This window comes from Arvicanthis niloticus, chromosome 3 (genome assembly GCF_011762505.2).
Source record: "Arvicanthis niloticus isolate mArvNil1 chromosome 3, mArvNil1.pat.X, whole genome shotgun sequence".
NCBI classification, from domain to species: domain Eukaryota; kingdom Metazoa; phylum Chordata; class Mammalia; order Rodentia; family Muridae; genus Arvicanthis; species Arvicanthis niloticus.
Window position 1 is genome coordinate 90843263 of NC_047660.1, and position 25180 is coordinate 90868442.

Below are 25180 nucleotides of genomic sequence, written 5' to 3' on the forward strand. Positions count from 1 at the left end.
TCAGGAACTCATGGTTGGTCATGAACAAAGCCAGATTGGCTCTCCAATTCTAAACCGACACTTAAAAGACACATTGTTCTGAATCATCTTAATAAAACAACATGGGAATAAAGTTTTATAAAGCAACAGAGGGAAAAAGTCACAATTTTCCATGCTTTATGATTCAGCATAATTAATTTAATAACTGTGTCATATGAGAAAAGTAAATAAAGGAGAGGGATGGGTTGTGGATACATATGGTCACTGAAGCATGTACAATTGCAAGGAAATACAAATTACTGGGGTAGTGCTGGAAATAAAAGCATGGTGGGAAATATCTTTTGAATGCTAATTTGATTCTTCTATTGAGCCTTAAAGTGGCAGTGTCTAGGAGTGCACTGTTTATCTTCCCTTGCTTGTATTTTTAGCAGTTATATAACCTGGTGTCTCTGAAAACCAATTAAACACCTTCCTGAATCTACTGGGAATTTTCCTTAAGTGCTTTTCTAGCCGGGCTCTAGCAGGATGATCATTTCATTTACAACATCTTGCTGGAGAGCAGTTTCTCATCGCAGGTGTTTTCAAAAAAAAAAAAAAAAAAAAAAAAAAAAGAGTAGGAAATTAATAAGTGTGGGCAGAATCTTAATAAAATGCAGCTCTCTCTGGACACAGGTGCAGCCTCTGGGGTTTGCTTCACATTAAACACCAACACTCTGTCTAAGATGAACTGTTTGTGTCTCTTACCGAAGTCTATACAGTTGCAAGAAAGGATTGTCTCTGAGGAAAGGAATGTTTCTGAGTGCTACTGCACAACCGTGAATCTCAAACCATAAACATGGGCTTCAGTAGATAAAAAATTAACTCCATTAAATTGGCAGATATGAAGTAAATCTTCTTTGACATGTTAGGCAAAACATAGCCACCTTCATCTTATTTCTATTGTTTCTTCCTCAAACTAGAACAAGATATGAGCCTTGTTCCTTTCAAATCAATTTCTCCATGAAAACAGCAGCCCTGTACACACCCAGATGCTGTGTTGTTGAGGCAGACTAATACCTTCCACCTCCGGTCCATAGTAAGAGTCTACACTTTAAATTATTTGTGGCAGGGGCTTACCGACAGTGCTTATGGGATCCTGTCAGGGTCTCAATCACAAAGCATTCACCATCATTGAGACAATACGCCAGGTCCTTGTCTCGACAGGGTTTGAAGTGCTCAGATCGTTCAGTGGAGTATGTTGTAGTATCTGAAGAGGAAAGAAAAGAGGGAGATGCTCTTGACATATATTTTAACGTATACCACTTCTATCATTAACTTAACTGCGAGTCCAGGATTATACATAGAAAATAACCATGGGGGATTGGAGACATTGGACCAAATTTCAGTATAGTGAATTTATATAGCCGAATTAAGTTGTTTTATAGATAACCTTCCATTTAGACATGTTCTGTATCCTGGGATTTAACTAACTACAGATGAAACATTTTTAGGAAAAATAATTTGCCACTCAGCATAAAGAAGATCATGTCTACTGCCCCATCTTATAGAGGGAGAATGGAAGAAAATGAGCTCATGGGAAACCCATGCTACATACAGATTTCAAAGATAGGCTAAGCAGTATAGCATTGTCCTTTCTTGAAAAATAAGGAAAACAAAACCAAACAACAACAACAAAACAAACAAACCCAAGCCAAAGGCTGAAATAGCTAAAGCACTCTTAGCTTTGCAAGTTCCTGTATTCAAAGCTCAGCACTAGAAACAAAATTAAGCTGTACCTTTACATAATTTCCTCCTCACCACTAGTCCCTAAACAAGAGACACTGACATCTATTTAAACAACATTTGTTATTATACTTTGCATCAAAAGTGGTGGGCATGAGTTAAATAGGAAGGAGTACATAGGAGATGTAAAAATTGTATCATTATAAGGCTTGAACATGCAGGCAGAATTCAATACATGTCTTGGGACCAATCTCCTAATGATACCCTTTCTCACTGCATCTTAACAGTGGAGGCATTCTAGAGAGACCCCTTGTGCATATATAACAAGAGCTGAATGGTTCTAAGTGAAACGCCGTGCAACCACTTTTGGTTTATTTTGGTTTTAACCAATATGCCATATGGAGGATTGAAACATGACATTCATGTCCATTATAACTGCCAAATACTGTTAAACATTTAATCATTGTATATCCTGACAGTTATGTGGAGATGAATGTCAGTTTGTGAATGCTTTGCTTGTAGTTATAATGTCCTAATAGCTGTTATTCTTTCACATTCTTATTTTGTTATATAATTAAACTCTCAATGCTCCAAATTCTGAAATATAGTATCATGTGAAGAATAAACATGGAAAATATTTAGTTGTACTTATAAATATGATTTTAGAATTCCTTAAATATGTACTTTTAAATCATAGTTACATATATATTTTTATTAAGGTATATGTACATACATGCGTCCCAAATATTAAATAAGCCAGTAATATATCCTTACTACAGGATTATTCCATTACCTAATCTAGACATTTTTCCTGGTTGTAGAGCTTTAAGCAACTGAAGTACTAACAGCAATTCTACCATATAGTCAAGAAAAAATACATGTTTTAAAAGTAAAAGATGAATAAGTTATTCAGGGTTTATTACTGTTAAATTTCATTCTCATGGATATAGGTTACTCACGATGTTTTGAAATGCAACTTTTACTCCCAAGACCACTCATTCCTTAATTCTGTGACTTCCTGGTACCTGATTAGAGGCTTAACCAGAATTGGTACTCAGTAAATATGGCCTTCCTAACAACTCAAATCAATCAAGTGTTATAAATGAAAGAAAAGATCACTAATGACCCCATTACAATGATATAAATAGTAATATCACTAAGAACAATAAGACATAAATATGATATCACAAGTTTTGTAACATTTCAGTACTGGCTGGAATTTAAGACAACAGCTTCAAAGCCTTCATTCATAAGTTATGCAAGACAATAAAAAACGGGTTTTGATGTTTTATCCCCTTTGGTTACAATGGCAACTCTTTCCTGTTTTAAGATACCTTTCTAATAAGACTTCTCAGAAGATAAAGGCTCTGCAAAACAAATACCTTCTACTTGCTAAATCTTGCTTCCAGCAAAAATCTCTTACTCAGGGCAGTATGAACTACATAGCCATACAGAATTCACCTTGCTTTCTATGGAAAATAATTGACAATCAGGAGCTCCAAGCAGATGGTTTTTCCAACTACTGAAGTATGCTCTTAATTCATGATTGGCTACTTAACTTTTCTTTTAATTTCCTATTATCCATTGATTGATGTTCACTGATCACTTCTATAAGAGCAGCTTTTCATTAATATAACCTACAGCAGAGAAAGTAAGATCCTTATTTTTATAATCAGTGGTTTTAACAAGCTACATATTCAGAGTGCAATACAATGGCAAAGCAATTACAATCAATTAATTTCCATCTGACAATTGCTGTCTCCTGGGGTGCCCATCCAATTCAACCTACTACATTGCTGTCACAGTGGGAATCATCTGTGAGCACATTACAGAGGATCAGAGACCCCAGGGAGTGGCTCTGAAAAAGACCTGAGTATGATAAGTGGGAAATGCTGCCTTAGCATGTACTGGAAGTATCTACACCCACAGCTGAGGAAATCTCAGAATTAATTTAAAATACTTTTAACTAGATTCTACATGAATATCATGATTATTTTGTAAAGCTCTATGTGAGGAAGCATGACACCGTGATGGAATTGATATTCCTATGACTAAATCAACTGAAATTATTAGTGAATTTAAAGTCTGAGCATTTACAAAGGCATTTTTTTTCCCCAGGGTAATGTTCACATTGTATTGCTCATTGCAAAACAAAGAACAGGGGATGAGGTTAAAAGGTATGCTGTGTGAAATAAATGTTTTCTTTTAAAATAATCATGCCAAAAATACAGATTGATAGGTGACAAGATCAGACTGATACATAACCTTGAAAACCACCTACCTAAGCTATTGTTAAATAAGTAACATGCAGAATGCTAAAGTAATCATTAGTTAGGCTTTCTATAATTTATAATCGAATATAGACTAACAAAAAATAGTAGGCATAGTGGTTAACACCAATAATTATCATAAAATCATTATAAACTTCATTATATAAAACAGCAAATAAAAATCAACTATCAAATACAATTCATTATATTGTCTCTGTGCCATAAAGTAGCATTCTGGATGAGATCTAACTTCAGTCCTTTAAAGTTAAATCCTTGACACTTATCTATGAGTAGAGTACAATATCATGTAAGAATCATTGCAAAGACATTTTTTCTCAATCATGCTTGCTTCGACTTTAGGTCTCTGAGTCATCCAGCTTCTGGATCCTGGGCATTCCTTCTCTAGCAGCTGATGGGAGCAGATATAGAGACCCACAGTCAAAGATTAGCTGACTGAAGAGGCAGAGGACAGATTGTAGGAGTCACAGGGGCCAAGGAAACCAGAAGAACATGGTCCATAAAATCAAATAAGCAGAGCACTTCGAGGTTCACAGAAGCTTATGCATCAAGCATGGAGCCTGAATGTGTCTGTGTAAATTCCTCTATATACACGCTGTGCTCGTTTAGCTTGGACTAGACTACTAACAGTGAGAGTGGAGATAATCCTGACTTTTTTGCCTGCTCATGAGACCCTCTTTGTCCTACTGGTTTGCTTAGTCCAAACTTGATATTAGCATTAATGCCTACTCTTATTGGTTTATTATGCTATGTTCAGTTGATAATCACTGGGAGCCCTTCTCTTTTCTTAAGGTAAAAAGGAGAAGAAGATCTGAGAGAGAGGGAAGTTTTAGGGGATGCTGAAAGGAGGGAAAGGAGGCTTCAGTCAAGATGAATGTGAGATAACAGAAGAAGAAGCAAAAGCAGAAGCAGGAGGAGGAGAAGGAGAAAGAGAAGGAGGAGAAGTCACTATGTGGAGATTCAAAAGATAAAAGAAGGCAAAGATGTTAAATGTTAATTCTTGAGTTAGATCAGTGACCATTCTTACATATAACTTAGCCACAATAGTTTTGGTACATATTTATATGTTTTAAAACTGCAGTATGATTAAGATAATTAAATAAACTAAGCTGACTATAAAGTATGTGATATAATTTGACATGTACTTAATCAACTTTATTATTAGAACCATATAATTTGATAATTTTAACAAAAATCAATATTGTATTTATTTATAGATTTTTATTATATGGCTGAAAGTGTTGGTAAATTAATACTTTCATGAATTCCAATTTTCCTTAAAGGCTCTTTTGTAGGGTCATGCTTAATAGAGGCTTATTTTTAGATTTCCCTACGTCCCTTCCCATCTCCTTATGAATATTACATATGACAAGACTGAGAGCCCCTGAGAACAGTAGGTTTATAAACGTCTCACCCCTGATATTTCATTGATGGTTCAACAAGGATATGAAGACTGTAGATATTTGTAGATTGAAGCATATGTTTAGGCTTGAACATTTTTCATGTTTATGCTGAAAAGTGTGAATACATTTTTTTTGTCATCTTAAGACAAACTCAAGGGCTGGATAAATGACTCTGTGGTTGAAGGCACTTGCTACTCCTGCAGAAAACCTGCATCTAGTTCCCAAAACACACATGGAGGTTAACAACTATATATAACTTTAGTACTAGGGTATCCAATATCATTTTCTGACCTTCCCCAGCCACAGTCACAGATAGCACTCATAGATACATGCAAGCACACAAACACACACACACACACACACACACACACACACACACACACACACACCTAAAATAAAATAAACAAATAAAAAAACCAAATTCTTATAAAACACCTGGACAACTAAATATTCAGAAGTTCAGTTTTGAGAAGCACCTTGAAAACAACTCAGGAGTCAGGTACGGTGATACAAACCAGTTGTCCCAAACCACAGTTCTGTAGAGGCTAAGATAGAAAGGAAGACTGAAAATTCATGAGCAACATAAAGAGACTCACTTTTAACAACAATAACAAGAGCAAAAATTACAAAAACAATTTAAAAATCTACCTAAAGCACAACGAATTTCAAAAGGGAAAGAAAAGTTAATTCCTAGAGGAGAGAAGACAAAGGTTAAGACATCAAAACAAAATAATAATTTGAAAAGAATTTTAAGAAAGAGTCATGGAGGGCAGAGGAAGGGTAAGGCTTCCTAGGTTTTTAAGGTCTTTCAAGCTTAAGGGCATCAGGCCAAGATGTCAGGGACAGAAGTCAGGTTGAAGAGCAGGCCCACAGGGATCATGCAATTATCTGGACCACTCATCTGGCACTTGTTTCCTGTAGTTTAATATATTTTCCTATTTTTATGGGTTTTGGTCTTTCTCCCCAAGGTCAGAGTGTACTTCTATCTTTTTTTTCACTTTTTTTATTTTTTCCTCTTCATGTAGCATACATAGTAAGTAATCAGCACAGTAATTAAACACACTGTGGGAAGCAGTGGTACTTAATTCATTAAAAGCAAAATGGGAAGAAAATATATGGCTGCAAGACAGGAATCCCTGCAGATTTTGCAATGAAAGCTAATTTATTAATGGCTAAGAAAATGGTTCCTTTCCCCTTAAGTACTGAATTGAACTTGTGTGTCACTTAGGGAAGGTTTCTATGTTCCAAACACAATACTGCATACACAATGGGAAGTCATATTTCTGTTGGAGAAACAAGAATGTTAAATTGCCTATCACTGATAGCAATTGCAGTAGACAGCCAAGGAAGGAGAGGGCTTAGTTCAGGCCCTTACTGTTTCTGAAGGTATCCCAAAAGAATGGTGCTGGAGCCCTGTGTCAAAAGTGTGTGACTGTAGCATCAGAGGAAGAAAAATTCTGTCAAGAAGTAAGAGCACCTAAGGATGGAAAGAGATGGGGCAGAGAGAAGACTGCATAAACCCTTCACACTCCTGGTTGGCAACTGACACTGTCTTCAAGAAGTTTTCCTCTTCTCTCTGATAGGTCATCACTTGACAGTTCTCTAGGGGGAGTTAAGATTGCAGTGAATAGTTACAATGGTTTAAAATTCTCAAAATACCTTGAAGGTGAGAGAAGTGATTTGCATATGTTCTTTATCTCTGGCAACCTCTTCCGGGGCAGTCATGTACCTTGAAGAAACCTGCCTCCCATATTGAAATTCCCCCTGGAATCTTCCACTTACTTGGCACCCAGGAAGAAACACTAGTGTGAGAATCATTTATAAAATATTTAATACAGTGTCGTTTGAAGGAAAAATGCACTATTTTTCAGGTGGCAAGAGACAAAGTTAGCATTTTTCCCACTATGGTCAGAGATCAGACAATTGTTCTCTTTGCTAGTGTAGGGATAATGGAAATGCTGTGTCAAACACATGGAGGTTCATTTGAGTAACAGGACTGCTGAGAGGATTGAAGGCTCTTGATGTATTTGAACAACACCAATTCTCACAGCGAGTGTAAAGAAACCCTCTTTAAAATTTGCATGGCATTTCTACTACCTTCCAGTTAGAAATACACTGATAAACCTGTAATCCCAGGATTCTAGATGCTGAGACAGGTAGATTGTGTATCTGAGGGCAGACTAGGGTTACACTGGAAGATTCTATGAAAAAAGAAATTGGCCAAGAAAGAAAAAGGAAAGATGGAAGAAAGTAGGGGGAGAAACACATATGGGGTGGGGAGTGGAGAAAAGACACAGAAAGAAAACTTCCTCTGTGTTCAGCTTAAATAAACCTACACTGGACATAGCATGTTTGTTGAAATAAATATACTTTCTAATTGAAGAATTTACCATGAAAGATAATATTTATTCTTCCACCTATATACTAGTACATATTTATACAAACGGCCTCCATGATGGCACCATAATGTCAATGATAGTGACTGTTGTTGAAGCCCTTGCATTTTGTATTTATTCTTCAGAAAGAATATCTCTGCTCTTCAAATCGTGTTACTGGGGAAAAATAATTCATGCTATGTTCCTGTCTATTTCTAAATCTGATGACAGCTTAGTTTATGTTTTCTCATGTTCTTTCAATCTCTTCTCTTTGTCTACCTTCATAATTCCCCTCCTGCTCTTTGACTTTTGCGAACACTGCCTCATTTAGCCTATATTTAAATTCCATATTACTAAATAATGGTCTTCAAATTACCTCTAAAGCATATCTAGTATCATCAATGGTCAGGCATTTTTTGGATAACACCAGATTTCTTTTATTTTTTTATTTTTCTCCTCCTCCTCCTCCTCCTCCTCCTCCTCCTCCTCCTCCTCCTCCATCTACTTTTTTAACTCTTAATGACTATCCTTCTCACATTTGCTGAATGAAGTCTAAAAGCCTGACAAGTTTTGTCTTTGTCCTCAGGCTTCATTGTTTTCATATGGTTAGTTCTGGACTCAGTGAACACAACACGACATGCTTTACAATATGGTTTCCCTCTGTACAAGATTTTCTGTTTTTTCTTCTACCTATTCTCCAGGGCTTCCGTACCCTGTGTGGTTTTTAAACCACCATTACTTTAGTAACCTGCAGGTGATTGTGTTAGACATGGGAACTCATGGATCCATCCCATACTTACTGCATTGGAAGCAATTAGGGTGGATCCTGGGTAGTGCTTTGGTAGGTTTGTTTGGTGATTTTTCAGGCAAATTGCACTCTGACCATCAGATGACTGTCATGCAACCTGAATTCTGAGCATCAGGTGCCCTTGATGACCTTCTCTATTATCATCTATATGTCAGTAGTTCGCAATTATCTACTTTTAGCCCAGAAGTTCTTGCCTACTTACCTTTCAACCCAATAATCATTTGCAAAGTACCACAAGAGTAATCTTTAGTAATCTTGCCTTTTAAAAGCATCAACCTTCAAAATATAATTCCTCTAATTTGACACCATTGACTCAATTGTAATTTCAGAATCCTAGGAGCACCCTTTTAAAAAAGTCTCTATATGCAATCATTAACCACCGACAATTCAACCCTGATCTTGTGACTTTGCCACCCTAAGATAAATTACTCACACTAAAATGTATGAATGATATAAAACTTATCTCAACTCCTGGCCTAGAAGATGATACTGAACTTCCAAGCAAACAAGTGGAAGTTGCCATCATGACATTCAATAAAACAGATTTTCAACCAAAAGTTATCAAGCAATATGGGGAAGGACACTTCATATTCAAAGAAAAAAAATCCACCAAGAGAAAGTCTCAAGTCTGAACATTTATGTCTCAAATACAAAGGCACCCACATTCATAAAATAAACTTTACTAAAGCTCAAAATACAGATTGAACCTCATACAATAATAGTGGGAGACTTCAACACACATTCTCATCAACAGGATAGGTAACTGAAACAGAAACTAAACAGAGACAAAGTGGAACTAATAGAGTTATGAACTAAATGGATTATATATATACAGAACAGATATATACAGAACATTTTACCCTAAAATAAAGGAATATACCTTCTGCTCAGCACCTCATGGTACCTTCTCCAAAACTGACCATATAATCAGACACAAAACAATACTCAACTGATACAAGATTAAAATAATCCCATGAATTCTATCAGCTCACCATAAACTAAGGCTAGAATACAATAACAACAACAAAAACCAACATACCGACATTCCCACAGAAACTGAACAACTCTCTTCTCAATGATTACTTGGTCAGGGAAGAAACAGAGAAAAAAATTAAAGACTGTCTAGAATTCAATGAAAATGAAGACCCAGCATACCCAAAGTTATGGGACATAATAGGAGCAGTGCTAATTTTCCTAATTCACAGCACTAAGTCCCCTCCTAAAGGAATTGGAGATATCTTACACTAGCAATTTAACACTACACCTGAAAGCTCTAGAAAAAAAAAAGAAGCAAATACACCCAAGATGAGTAGAAGGCAGGAAATAATCAAAGTCAGGCCAGAAATCATCCAATTAGAAACAGAGAGAATGATACCAAGAAAAAAACCAAAAAGACAAAAACTGGTTCTTTGAGAAGATCAACCAGACAGATAAACCCTTAGCCAAACTTACTAAAGGATACAGAAACAGTATCCAAATGAACAAAATAAGAAATAAAAAAAGACAATAGAAACTGAGGAAATTTAAAAGATCATTAGATCTTACTACAGAAGCCTTTACTTAACAAAACTAGAAAATCTAGATGAAATGGATGACTTTCTACACAGATACCATTTACCAAAGTTAAGCGAAGAGCAGGTAAACTATCTAAACAGTCCTATATTCCTTAAGGAAATAGAAGTCATTAAAACCTCCCAACCAAAAAAGGCCCAGGGCCAGGTGGTTTATATGCAGAATTCTTTCAGAAATTCAAAGAAGAAATAATACCAACACTCTTCAAATTATTCTATACAATAGAAACAGAAGGAACACTTCCCAATACATTTTATAAAGCCGCAGTTGCTCTAATACCTAAAAGAAATAAAAATCCAACAAAGAAAGAATTTCAGACCAATTTAGATTATGAATATCAATGCAGAAATACTCAATAATATCCTACCAACAAAATCCAAGAACACATCAAAAACATCATTCACTATAATCAAGTAGGCTTCATCTCAGAGATGTAGGAATTGTTTAATATAGGAAGAGCCATTAGCCTTATGAACTATATAAACAAACTGAAAGAAAAAAATCACATGATCATTTTATTGGATGTAGAAAAAGTAGTTCACAAAATATGACACCCTTTCATGTTAAAAGTATTGGAAAGATCAGGAATTCAAGGTCTATAACTAAATGTAATAAAAGCAATATACAGAAAAACAGCAGCCAATATCAAATTGAATGAAGAGATACTTGAAGCAATTCCACTAAAATCAGGGAATAGATAAGGCTATAGAGTATCTATTTATTCAACACAGTACTCAAAGTTCTAGCCGAGTGATAAGAAAATAAACACAGATCAAGGGAATACAAGTCGGAAAAGAAGATCAAGGTATCACTATTTGCAGATGATATGATTGTATACATAATGGACTCCAAAAATTCTACTAAAGAACTCCTACAACTGATGAACAACTTCAGCAAAGTGGCTGGATATAAAATTTACCCAAATAAATCAGTAGCCTTCTGTCTTAGTCAGGGTTTTTATTCCTGCTGAAAACATTATAACCAGGAAGAAAGTTGGGGAGGAAAGAGTTTATTCAGTTCACACTTCCATGTTTCTGTTCATCACCAAAGAAGTCAGGACTGGAACTCAAGCAGATTAGGAAACAGGAACTGATGCAGAGGCCATGAAGGGATGGTACTTACTGGCTTGCTTTCCCTGGCTTGCTCAGCTTGCTTTTTTTAAGAACCCAGGACTATCAGCTGAAGGATGGCACCACCCACAATGGGCCCTCTCATGCTTCTCCTTCCTCACTAATTGAGAAAATGCCTTATCCATGGATCTCATGGAGGCATTTCCTCAAGGGAGACTCCTTTCTCTGTGATAACTCCAGTTTAGTTGACACACACAAAAAATAGTCAATACGCTTTTTTATTACAAATGATAAATAGGATGAAAAAGAAAATAGAGAAACAACACCCTTCACAGTAGTCACAAATAATGTAAAATATCTTGGTGTATCTCTAACCAAACAAGTGAAAGATCTGTATGACAAGAACTTAAAGTCTCTCAAGAAAGAAATTGAACCTCAGAAGATGGAAAAAAACTCTCATCCTCATGGATTGGTATGATTAATATAGTAAAAATGTCTATCCTACCAAAAGTAATCTACAGATTCAACTCAGTATCCCATCAAAATTTCAACATAATTCTTTACAGACAGGAAAAGAACAATTCTCAATTTTATATGGAAAAACAAAAAACCTAGGATAGCGAAAACAATTCTCAACAATAAAAGTACTTCTGGGGGAATCACCATCCCTGAACTCAAGTTGTACTACAGAGAAATAAGGATAAAACCTACATGTTATTGGTACCAGGACAGACAGGTCAATCAACAGAATAGAACTGAAGACCCATAAATAAACCTATACACTTATGGACACTTGATCTTTGACAAAGAAGCAAAAAACATACAATGGAAAAAAAGCATCTTCAATAAATGGTGGTGGTCTAACTGCCAGTCTGTGTGTTGAAAAAATAAAAATAGATCCATATTTATCACCAGGTACAAGGCTCAAATCCAAGTGGATCAAGGACCTCAACATAAACACACTGAATCTAATAGAACAGAGATTGGAAACGAGTCTTAAACTTATTGGCAGAGAAGGATATTTCCCGATCAGAACTCCAATGGCTCAGACTCTAAGATCAAGAATTGATAAATGGGGCTTAATGAAAGTGAAAAGATTCTGCAAGGCAAAAGGCACAGTCAAAAGTACAAATTTGTAACCTACAGATTAGGCAAAAAAAACTTCACTAACCCCACATCTGATCAAGAACTAATATCTAAAATATATAAAGAACTCAAGAAGCTATCCTCCAAAAAACCAAATAACCCAATTAATAAATGAGGTACAGAGCTAAGGAGAGAATTTAAAACAAAGGATTCTAAAATGGCCTAGAAGCATTTAAAGAAATGGTCAAAGTCTTTAGTCATCAGGGAAATGCATATCAAAACAACCTTGAGATTCTACCTTACAGCAACCAAAATGGATAAGATCAAAAACTCAGGTGACAGCACATGCTGGCAAGAATATGGAGAAAGAGGAACATGCCTTTATTGCTAGTGGGATTGCAAGCTGGAGAAACCACTCTGGAAATCAATCTAGCACTTCCTCAGAAAATTAAAAATAGATTTAGCTGAAGACAGACCCATACCTCTCTTGGACATAAATACCCACTATATGCCCCAGCATACGACAGGGGCATGTGCTCTAATGTGTTCATAGCAGCCTTCTTTGTGATAGCCAGAATCTAGAAACAACTCAGATTTTCCTCAAAGGAAGAATGGATACAGAAAATGTGGTTCATTTAGATGATGGGGCAATATTCAGCTACTAAGAACAAGGTTATTATGAAGTTAGCAAGCAAATAGATCGAACTAGAAAATATTATTCTCAGTGACATAACCCAGACCCAAAAGGAAATGCATAGTATGTACTAGCAAAAAACAAACAAACAAACAAACAAACAAAACAAAACAAAACAAAACAAAACAAAACAAAAAAAAACCCAGAATACCTAGGATACAACCTACAGGTAAGAAGTATAACAGGCAGAAAGTTCCAAGTGAGGATGTTTCAATGCCATTTAGAAAAGGGAAAAAATAATCACAGGAGGTAGAGGGAGAGAGGTACTTGGGTGGGAGAGAGGCGGAGGAGAAAAGAGAACAGGATCAGGTATAAGGAATGGGGAAATGAGAGAAGCCCTGATGGCCAGAAGAATGAATGGAAATAAGCACCCTAGGGAGGAGGGTTACCCTCTAGAAAATATAAAAGACCTGGAAGGCAAGAGACCCTCATACTTAATTTGAGTGACCTTAGATGAAATGCCCAAGAGTGGGGAGAGGGACCTCTAAGAGACCACCTCCTGTAGATAGACAGGGCCTCAAGTTGGGGTTACCAACACACAGTCAAAATTTCTGACCCATAATTGTTCCTGTCTAAAAGAACTGCAGAAACAAAAATGGAGAAAAGACTGAGAGAAAGACTGTCCAGTCACCAGCCCAACTTGGGATCCATGTCATGGAGAGGCACCAAGGCCTGACACTATTACTGATGCTATGTTGTGTTTATAGACAGGAGCCTAGCATGGCTGCCTGCTGAGAGGCCCAACCAGCAGCTGAATGAAACAGATGCAGATATTTACACCCAACCATTGCAATGAAGTTGGGGACCCCTGTGGTGAATTAGCGGAAGGATGGAAGAAGCAGAAGAGGAGAGTGGGCCCTATAAGAAGACCAGCAATCTCAACTAACTTGGGCCCCTTGAAGCTCAAAGACACTGAGTCACCAACTAGGCAGCATACATGGGCTGGTCCAAGACCCCGACACATATATAGCAGAAGACTGCCTGGTCTGGCCTCAGTCGAACTTGAGGACCCTGGGAGGGAGTTGGCCTGGTTGGGGGGAGTACCATCTTGGACACAAGGGTGAGGAAGTAATGAAATGAGGGAATGTGGGAAGGGGGACAAAAGAGGGGCAATGTCTGGATTTTAAATTATTATTATTATCAAAAAAGGAAAAAGAAAAGAGGAAAAATAAGTAGTTTCATTTTTAAAAACATTTTTTATATTTCTTGGTTCAAGAACTTCCCCAATTATAAATTTATGTATATATGTACAGAAGATATCAAAGCTACTTAATATGTGGTATGGTCATGATGGTATATGTAGAAAAAAAATCCATGTGTTTTAAAAATTGCAGGGTTCTATGGCCCACTATATTTCCAGGTGTTAACTTTTTGATTTTAGGATTGATGAAGTAGACATCTGGGACTTTGGGAACAGGTGTCCCTGGTGATATTTCTTCAGACTTCATTTGGATAATTTGATTGTTTCTATTGACCAACTACAATGTAAACAGTGCACCATCTTTCTAATCTATCAATTTATATAATTGATGAGGCATGTGACCTTTAGGGTGTTTTGTGGTCTTCATCTGGCATTAGAACATTCAGTTTTAGGAATTCAAACCAGATGGGCTTGAGAAAATGTATTAAATTAACATGGGCTAACAATTCTTGGAGTAAACTTATTTATCTGAAGTAAATATTTCTGTAATTTCAAGAGAAGGAATTTAAAGATGGAGAGCTCATGCATTAGTTTTAGGATTGTATAACTCAGCAAGGAAAATAAAATTTCACCCAAAGAGTCTCCTGTATTCAAAGAAGTATCTTACCAAGTGTTCAACTTATTTAAGACTTTATTATATACACTGTCTCTCTTGCCAGATACTATTACAGATCTATAAGTAAAGGTATCATCAGAAGCCGGGCAGTGGTGGTGCATGCCTTTAATCCCAGCACTTGGGAGCCAAAGGCAGGCAGATTTCTGAGTTCAGGGCCAGCCTGGTCTACAGAGTGAGTTCCAGAACAGCTAGGGCTATACAGAGAAACCCTGTCTCAAACAAACAAACAAACAAACAAACACAAGATATCATCAGTCAGGAAACAGTTTTCTCTGAAACCCATTTATCTGCATGCATTTATTACGCACCATCCCTATTTGCAGAAAAGACTGAAACATTGTGAGAACTGTTAGGGAGTAGGAGAGGTAGGTGGGTTCAAAAATAAAACAGAAAATAGCAGATTTCAGGAAGCTCTATCTATTTTCTTCTTCAAAATTTCTTCTCATTCTCTTAAGGCTTAGAAATAGTATCTAAACATTGACATCATTCTCTAAAAGTTACCATAAAATGAACATATTCAGTTTCTTTCAAAAGTCTTTGTTTTCCTCTGAATAGTCCTGACCTCTATTTGAGTCTTTTAAGTGTTCAGAAATGTGGCCTCCACCTTCAGTATGTGGGGCATGAAGCAGTCAGGAGCACTGCAATTTACATGGATCCAGGCTCTCCATCTTTGCTAACTACATTGGTATCACGGAACAAGTAGGAAAATCGATGAGAATTTGTCTATAAATTAGAGCATGAAGAAAAGGCAAAAAAGAAGGTGCTTTCAAAAGAAACAGTCTTGCTTATCTTGTAGAACATTTATTTCATTCCTCCTGCATGCAAAAACAAACTAAACACAAACAAACAAAAACAGGTGAAAAGTCTTACTAAAGACCTCTAAACAGCCCATAGTTGCTCAAGTAGATGGATGACATCTCCAAGATGTCTTGAGTTCCCAGGAGAGCTAGATAAACAACAGAAATTAAAGAAATGTCAGAAGAAGCAGTTGAGAAGCTCATTCATGGAGAGGAAATACAAGCATACACTTAAAGTGTTAGGATCAAGAGAAATAAAGGGACACAAGAAACACACGATAAGTCAAAAGAACATTAACAATGAGTAAATAGAAATTTCCAAAAAGAAACTAGGGAAGAGGAGGAGAAAGAAAAATTGAGGAGAGGGTAAAAGGGAAGAAAATTGTTATTATTAAATTACTGGAAAATACAGTGTTAACTCCTAATATGCTAATGCATTATTTGAAACAGAGTGGCATTCACACAATCAGTAAGTGATTTATCATTTTGACAACATACAAGTCTTTAAGACAGGCAATCAGGTTATGAGATTCTTCAAATCTCTTCACATAAGGCACCTGCTCTCTTATTTCACTTCCTTTACAGCCTCAGTTCCAGTTGCCATAGTTCCCTTCTTTAGAGAGAGTGTTGGTCTTATCTTAAGCAATGGGAGAACCAAAACTGGACTCTGTATTTTGCCCTGATAAGATTTTATTGGTTATTTTATTTATTCACATTTCAAATGTTGTCCCCCTTTCTGCTCTCCCCTCCACAAACTCCCTCATTCCATCCCCCCTTTGCTTCTATGAAGGTGCTCCTTCACCCATCCACCCACTCCTACCTCACTGCTCTAGCATCAAGCCTCCACAGGACTAAGGGCCTCCCTTCACACTGAGGACAGATATGGCAGTCTTCTGCTAAATTTGCATTTGGAGCCATGGACCCCTCCAGGTATATTCTTTGGTTGGTGGTTTATCACCTAGGAGCTCTGGGGGGGGGGGGGGTCCAGTTAGTTGATACTGTTGTTTTTATGGGATTGCAATCTGCTTCAGCTCCTTCATTCCTTCCCCTAACTTTTTCATTCCGGACCCTGGGCTCAGTTTGATGGTTGGCCATGAGTATCTGCCTCTCTGTATTAGTTAGGTGCTGGTAGAACCTTTCAGGTGACAAAGCTCCTATACAAAGCTCCTGTCAAAAAGTGCTTCTTGGCATCAGCCATAGAGTTTGAATTTGGTGTTTGCAGATGGGATGGATCCCTATGTGGGACTGTCTCTGGATGGCCTTTCTTTCAGTCTCTGCTCCACTTTGTCCCTGCATTTCTTTTAGACAGGAACCCAAGAACTCCTATAGCTAATAAACAACTTCAGCAAAATGGCTGGATATAAATGAACTCAAACAAATCAGTAGCTTTCCTCTACTCAAAGGATAAACAGGCTAAAAAAGAAATTAGGAAAATGACACCCTTCACAATAGTCACAAACAAGTAAAAGATCTGTATGACAAGAACTTCAACTCTCTCAAGAAAAAAATTAAAGAAGACCTAAGAAGAACGAAAGATCTCCCATGATCATGGATTAACATTATAAGAATGGCCATCTTACCAAAAGCAAACTACAGATTCAATGCAATCCCCGTGAAAATCCCAACTCAATTCCTCACATAGATAGAAAGAACAATTCTCAAATTCATCTGAAATAACAAAAACCCAGGATAATGAAAACTATTCTCAACAATAAAATAACTGGATGAATCATCATCCCTGGCCTCAAGCTACAGAACAATAGTGATAAAAACCTCATGGTATTGGTATAGAGATGGACTCTGTACTTTGATAGGTGTATCTGGAATCATGTGTTTTATAATGAACCTTTGAAGGCATGGAATCACAATCTAACATTGCTGATCATAGGCATATGGAACATCAATAAATGAAATGAATGAATATATAATAATTCACTGTGTTTCTTAAAACCTAAATAAGTAAAGAGAAAAATGCACTTGTAAGGACCTTGATATGGTAATCAGAAGCTACTTTTTTTTTGCTTACTCTTTTTAAATAAGTAAGTTAGCCTATGTTTATTAAGCATTTTCTGTATATCTCATTCTTCATGATGGCAATATTGTCAATTTGCCATTGAGTATTTACTATAACCTGCTGAGAACTTCATGAGTTTCTGAGGTGGGAATGGGCAAACCAGATCAGAGACAAGGGATATATATGGCTGTTTTAAGGGACTATCAGGAACCTGTAACTGCTATGTGCTCAATGTATGTTCCACTGAGCTTTGAGTAGGGAATGGGTTGTACAAACATTTTCTTAACATATAGTGCCTGTTCTCCTCTAAACACTTGTTTGGAGACACTAAGTTAGACTTAAGTATTTTAAAGAATAAAGAAAACATTCACAGGCTAGGTCATAGAATTCTTATTCGCTATTAAACTGGCAGATCACCTATCATCAGAAGCATAATGACATCACAAGATCTGGACATAACTCTATTGTTGCACAGATTTCAGAAAGAGAAATTACACCTTTCTGAGTTATTCTGTAAAACAATATTTTAAGGTTTTGCTTTTGCCATGGAGAAAGAGGATTTCTTCAGAGGTGGGTCCCTTAGGAATTTTTGGAGATATAGACAAGAGATACAGGGTCAGAATATATGCCACACCATAAAAAAAGTCTATACGTATTATCTGACTCTGGACTCAAAGATGTCCACTAACTTCATAAAGCTATTATTTATTTTTCAGAATTATGCATAAAATTATTTATTCTGTCATTGCTTAATTTTTTAAGAGTTTAAAGTACTTATGACCTTCTAGAGATCCACTAAATAGTGATCTTGTTCATGTTTCTCCTCTCAAAACTTTTTAAATTTGCCTAAACATTTCTCCAAAGAATGTATACAAGTGGCCAATACACCCAAACAAAAAAGTTCAAAATCATCAATCTTTATTAAAAGAGAACCTAAACCAAATGAAATACTACCTTCCATTGCATTAGAATGAGTAAGAGCAAGTGTTGTCAAGAATGATGAGAATCTGAAAGCACCCTACCATGTCAGTTGCAAGTAAGTCCTGCAGTTGTTGTAGAAAACACTCTTATTTTTAAAAATTAAGTAAATTATATATTAAAGATTTAAGCCATTATAACAAATACTTAAAATTTTTTTACCCTTTAATTTTTTACTCAAAATGGATTCTTCTTTCATACAAAACATCCTGAGCACAGTTTTCCCTCCCTCCACTTATCCTAGCTACCACAATCTCCCCTCAACACCTTATCTACCCCCTTCATTTACTCATCAGAACAGAGCAGGTCGCCAAGAGACCAAGGACAAACAAAACAAAACAAGATGAAATGAGACAAGACAGAGTCCTGTATGGAGGCCAGACAAAGCAGCACAATAGGAGGAAAGAGTTCCTAGAGCAGGTAAAAGAGTCAGAGATAAGAAATACAGCCAGTGCCACTGTTAAGAGCCTTGAAAGAACACCGAGCTGACAGCTGTAGTATAAGCAAAGGGCCTTGTACAGACCCATGCAGACCTCGTGATTGGGTGCTTCAGTCTCTGTGAGCCAATATGAGCCCTGCTTAGTTGATGCAGCGGGCCCTAATTTCCTGGTGTTCTCCATTCCACTGACTTTTACAGTCTTTCCTTCCACTATTCCATGAGTTTCCTGATCTCTGAAGGGAAGGACTTAATGGAAATCTCCAGTTTAGACTCTCTCTCTCTCTCTCTCTCTCTCTCTGTAATGTCCAACATTTGGAATCTCCAAACATTGGAATCTCCAAATGTTCAGGCTCATATGCAACTTCTCATGGAACATTTACTCAGAGGAAGTAAAAAGTAGAAGCAATTTTAAAATTGCATTATAAATGTGATTCCTTTTTATTGATATTTGCTACAGCATCAATTAACCTTGAGATCCTTATACCCATGAAAGAAGGCAGACTCAAGACTACGCAGTATATGATTTCAGTTACATGAAATGTTTGGAAGAGGCAAACCAACCCAGACACAGAAAGTAGATACATGGAATCAAGGAGAAAAGAGAGAGGGTAAAAACCTTATTTTATCTTAGGTTATCTATAATTCCTTTTACATTTTCAGTTTAATAAAAGGTAAAAGGCAATAAATGATGTACAATATTCTTTGATTCTGGCTGGAAAATTGGTTCAATTTCATCATGTAAGTTTGTAGCCCATTTGAGTAAAAACAAAACCCACTACATACTTTCCCAGAGCTTCTTGCTTTATTAACAAAATTATACTCCTAAACATGTGTCTCAGACCCAATATTATTTTGAGAAAACTGGTTCATTATCTATGATAATTGTAAAAAAAAAATTAAGGGCAAAGTCAAATAGCTGTGTTCAATAGTTCATTTCCAATGCTTTCCTCTCCATTTACAGAGACTGTGGGGGAGACTGTAGCTGCTCTGCTATAAGATTATTTATAGACCATTCAATAATTTATATACTAGAGAAAATAACTATTGAAAGTTATTGCTAGCAAAAATTTGAAATTTAAAAAGAAATTCTAAATAAGGCTCAGATAACAGACACATGACTTTCTAAAGTTTGCCTTCTAGTGGTGAAAGTCTACAACATCATGAATATTAAAAAGTTATTTTCCTGTCTTCATTAAGAAAAATCCCCAAAACATCCTCCTTTCTCAGGAAGAAACTGCCTGTTATCAAAAGAGAAACATAAAAACCAACCCAGTTTAGAAACCTTTGATCTATGATGGTATCCTGCTTGCAAGGTATATTAGGGCAATGGTGGCACAAACTTGTGGGAGTTAGAGTGGATAGAGGACAGCAAGGAAACCAGGTCTTCTAAAGCAGTGTAATAGACCTATATATGAAGTCATGGAGTCAGAGGTAGCCTGTCTAGAACCTGAAAAAGTCTGCACTAGATGGGGCCCTAGAGCTGCTAGAAGTAGACACACATTCTCATCCCTAACCTGAAGCCATCTCCAATTATTAGCTACTTTCAAAGAAAAATTTAGTTTTGTCCAAGGAAGTCTCCTGTGAAAACTTATTCCACTTAAGTGTAGGCAGCTGTAGATGGCCAGCAGAGAGTGAACTCAACAGTTTCATTGGAGGTTGCTTGTTTAATAATATTATGAAAGAGCTTTCTCTTTCTTGTAAGCTTTTTCATCTTATTATTTTTTCTCTCTATATATAATATTTATATAATATATATTCCTCCTTTATATATATGAATATTATATAATATATATTATATATATATATATATATATTCCTCCTCCTCCTCCTCCTCTTGTTCTTTTTTTTCTTAACAGATACTCTTGATGTGTATATTATGGCTTTCAGTTTAGTATTTCTATGAGATTCCTAATTATGTGAACAAGTGAGTCTCTGTCCATTGTTTCCAGCGTCTTTTCTTGGGCTCCCTTTTTTCTGTTTGTTTTGCCCAATTCTTATGTTTTTCTTTTATCTTAATATATTATAGATTTTATTATTGTCCCTTGAAATCTTGTTTGTTTTCTAATGAGAGCAAGGCTTTGGATCCAGTTGGGAGGATAGGTGAGAGGAGTAGAGAAAGGCAAAATCATAATCAGGATGTATTATGTGAAAAGAAAAAAAACAATTTTCACTAAAAGGCAAAACGGAAAGAACAAAGAAAAATGAGTAGAAGGCAATGAAGAGACAAAGGGAGAGACAGAATATTCACTTTTAAATTGTATATTCACAGTCACACATCTAAATAAAATATATAATCAGAAGTATGGCAAATGATTTATGTTGTTGATGTACAAACAGTTTTATATACCACATTTTGTATAAAAAATTATATTGATAAGTATGCTATATAAGAAATGCATGCAAATGTTTACTGTAAAAACATTTCCCATCATAAAAAAATGTTTTGCAAAAGGTGAGACATACTGTCCCATATAATCTTTTCTGTTTGCTCTTTTCTGATAATAGTGGGGCTTCCATTTTACTCACCCACAAAATTCACCACTATCTGTCTTAGCATGTTTTCCTCAAGAGTTATATTTAGATAATACTAAATTGGGGTCAGTGTGTATATTTCTTGGTCTAAATCTGCCATGCCTTCTTATTAGATCACAGATGAACTAATTTATTTTGACATTGTGTGTGTGTATTTTTGAACTATAATGGGGTAGACAGGTTCTGATATAGACTATGTGACACAAAGGACCTAAATTATTTAATATTATACTCTTTATAGATAAATTTGGTCCATTCTTGACATAAACGATTGGGGTGGTGACAATATTATAATTTATATATTTGAAATTAGAAAAATGTTTGAATACATACACACATATATGAGTGATATGTGTGTGTGCCTGTGTGTGTCTGTTTGTGTTTTGTCGTATACCTGTGACAAGCACCTACGTGATTGTTTGTGAGAACCGTCCACATGTACCTTTCTTATTTACTGAGAGTTTTAGAAGACAGGTGTTTTATTAAGTTACATACCTGATAAACACCCAAAAATCTAGGAAGTCTGTGTGAGGATTGTAGTTCTCATATTTATCCTGAGTTCTCATATTTGACCTGAATGCAGGTCAGCGCTGTTCAGGTCCATGTCATTTAGAATGAAACACTTAAACATTTCAAAGCTCATTTAATGTAATTAACTGAAAAGTAAGCTCAATCAAGCTAAATGAATGTTATTTTCTTTACAAAATGTCTCATTGAATACTGATCACTCTTAAAAACACACCCCTTTCTAACCACAGCTCACTTAATTCTACTGTGGTTCTGACACCATGTTCATGAGCTATTACTTTTGCCTCACATATATGCCCTCAGGCACACATTCCACATTCTCTCTCTCACACCCCTAACACACTGCATATAACGTGCTACTTGACATGGTTCTTTCCTCTACTCACCTGAGTGCCTATTTTTACAGGGCAAATCTTGATATATAGCATGTGTTTCTTTTTAAGCCTTGGAGAAACAATACAGAATGGATGTAAAAGGCCCATTGATAATGTAGATACAACAAAGTCATCATCTATATTTACATATTTCTGACCACAGAGGAACTCTGGACAATGCTACCCATTATTCCCTACTCTTCTGTCTAGGGTCTTCATTTAAGTAAGGATCTTGAAGGCAACCAAAAAGTGTTGGTTTTTTTTCCCCTCCTTATTGTCTAGGAAGCTAAAACAGCTGAACATAGGCATACAAGAATATTATCCATTATGATCAAGTTAACTTTATTCTGGAAATGAAGGGATGCATAAATATAAGTAAGTAAATAAATCAATAAATCATATAAGTTTACATTTAGACAAAAATCAGATGGTCATCTCATTAAATGCAGAAAAAGATTTTAACAACATAGAACTTGCTTTCATAATGAAAGTTATTATAGAAAGCAGAACTGCATGGAACGTCCTTCAACATAATAAAAGCTCTATGTGATAAATCCAAACTCAACATTTTCCTAAATATAGGAAAATCTGAATCAGTGCCTTTAAAGTCAGGGATGAGGCATGGCTGTACAGTATCCTCATTCCTTTTCACTATAGTGCTGTGTGTATTTGCTAGAGAAATAAGAGAAGAAGGAAATGGAACAGTTAGAGAAAGAAAAAGAGGTCAAAGTATACCTATTTGCATATAATATGACATTATACATAAAAGTTTGCTCCAAATTCCACCAGATTAGAGAATCAACAATTTCACAAAATGACAGGGTACAAAATGAATTTACAAAAATTGGCCTTTAAAAACACCAAAACCAAACACTGAAAAAAAGATCATAGACACACTAACATTTACAATTTAATCAAAAATAATAAAATGGCTTGGAATAAAGGTTGCTAAAGAGATGAAAGACCTCTACAATGAAAAAGCCAAATCTCTAAAGAAAGAGATTGAGAATAATATTAGAAAATAAAAAAATCCCTTGTTCAAAATTGACAGAATTAATAGTTTGAAAATGGCAATCCTATCCTTGAAGATTAAATGCAATCCCAATGAAAACACTCACAACGTGTTTCACAGAAATAAAAATGTAAACATAATTCTAAAACTCATACAGGACCAGAAAAAACTACAGGTAGCTAACCCAATACTCAACAGAAAGAATATTCTTGAAATTTCCACACTAGAATTCAAAATATAATTCAGAGGTACAGTATTTATAAAGGAAACATGTGGTACTAACACAAAACAGACATGAAGAAAAAGAAATAAAATAGAATATTCAAATATAAGTACACAAAGCTATAGCTATCTCATATTTAACAAAAAGCCATAAGTATACACAAGAGAAATGTCAGTATTTTCAACATATGGTGCTGGGAAAACTGGATACTCATATGTAGAAGAATTAAGTTATGACTACTTCTATCACCTTGCACTAAAATTAGTTCCAAGTGGATCAAAGATCTCAATTTGAAAACTGAAATGCTAAAACTTCTGAAAGAAAAGTTAGGCAGTAATATAGACAGAGAGGTGTAGGAAAGGCCATTTTAAATAGGACTCCATTTACCCAAAAAGTAATGCTAATGACTGACAGGTGGTACCTCATAAAACTAGAAAGCTTCTGTAGAGCTATGGAAAGAATTGAGTAAAGAATATATCCACAGAATGGAAGAAAATCTCTGCCAGCTATGCACGAAATTAAACAGCAGTGCAAAGGGGTAATTTAATAAGAAAGAGCTATTGGTGCATATTCAGAGCAGATATGAGAGAACCCCCAAATTAAAATAATTACATAAACTATCATACACTTATTTAAATGGATACCACAAATAAGACAAACTTATAATCAAATCTCAATGGATAGAATGAGCACATATTCTATAAAGGAAAGGTGCTTGGTAAATGACGCATACTGAGTTTGGAAGACCCTACTTCTCAGTACCACTGATGGTATAGAATACCTCCATGTAACAATAATCACTTTTTACTCCTTGCCTGCTGAAATGGCATTTATTTTATATCAGCAACTGAGAGTCAGTCTAGCTGTGTAATTTTTTTTCTAACTCTCCCAACTGGTAATAACCCAGTTCTTCCACTTACTTCCTCAGCACATTGCTTCTGTCCTTATTACAATATGTTTCACCCCTTGCCTTTCATACCAGCCATTCATGTGTTTCTTTGTCCTTTGTACCTCCCACTGAAGCATATGTAACATTCTTGAGGATAAGGACCATGATGTGCTTCTCTCTTCTCCCCCATTACCATGGATGATCTAAACCAATACAAACCCAAAGACAGAAGAATGTTTGGTCAATATATTCACTGGAATATTTTCTTTCCATCATGTATTATTATAAAACTGATAGCCTATTTGTAAACAGACTGTTTCCTTTATGTTGGTATGGTTCTCAAAATTAAAGATTATGTTTCAATATGTTATTGGTGACTCTTTATATCTGGCCATGTATAAAGGAAGAAAGAACATTTTGGGTAAGGAAGTAGGTTGAAGATATTGTACCAAATATAAATGTTTGTTTGCCACATTCCATTTTTTGGCAATATAGACTGTTGCTATTTAATTCCTTTAATAGACTATTATTGTTTATCAGTATAAGGCAGAAACTCAATTTTGTCGCCTGTCTATGACAT

The 25180-nt window shown here is 35.8% G+C and overlaps 1 protein-coding gene across 7 annotated transcripts in view; it reads right to left on the reverse strand.

Moving 5' to 3' along the window:
- Window positions 1-25180, reverse strand: part of Nrg3 (neuregulin 3) — a 1008622-nt gene that overhangs the window by 574872 nt on the left and 408570 nt on the right. For all 7 annotated transcript variants that reach the window (XM_076931501.1, XM_076931500.1, XM_076931499.1 and 4 more), the window contains exon 2: window positions 1096-1225. In XM_076931501.1, coding sequence (XP_076787616.1) covers window positions 1096-1225 — 130 coding nt within the window. The remainder of the gene's footprint in view (window positions 1-1095; window positions 1226-25180) is intronic.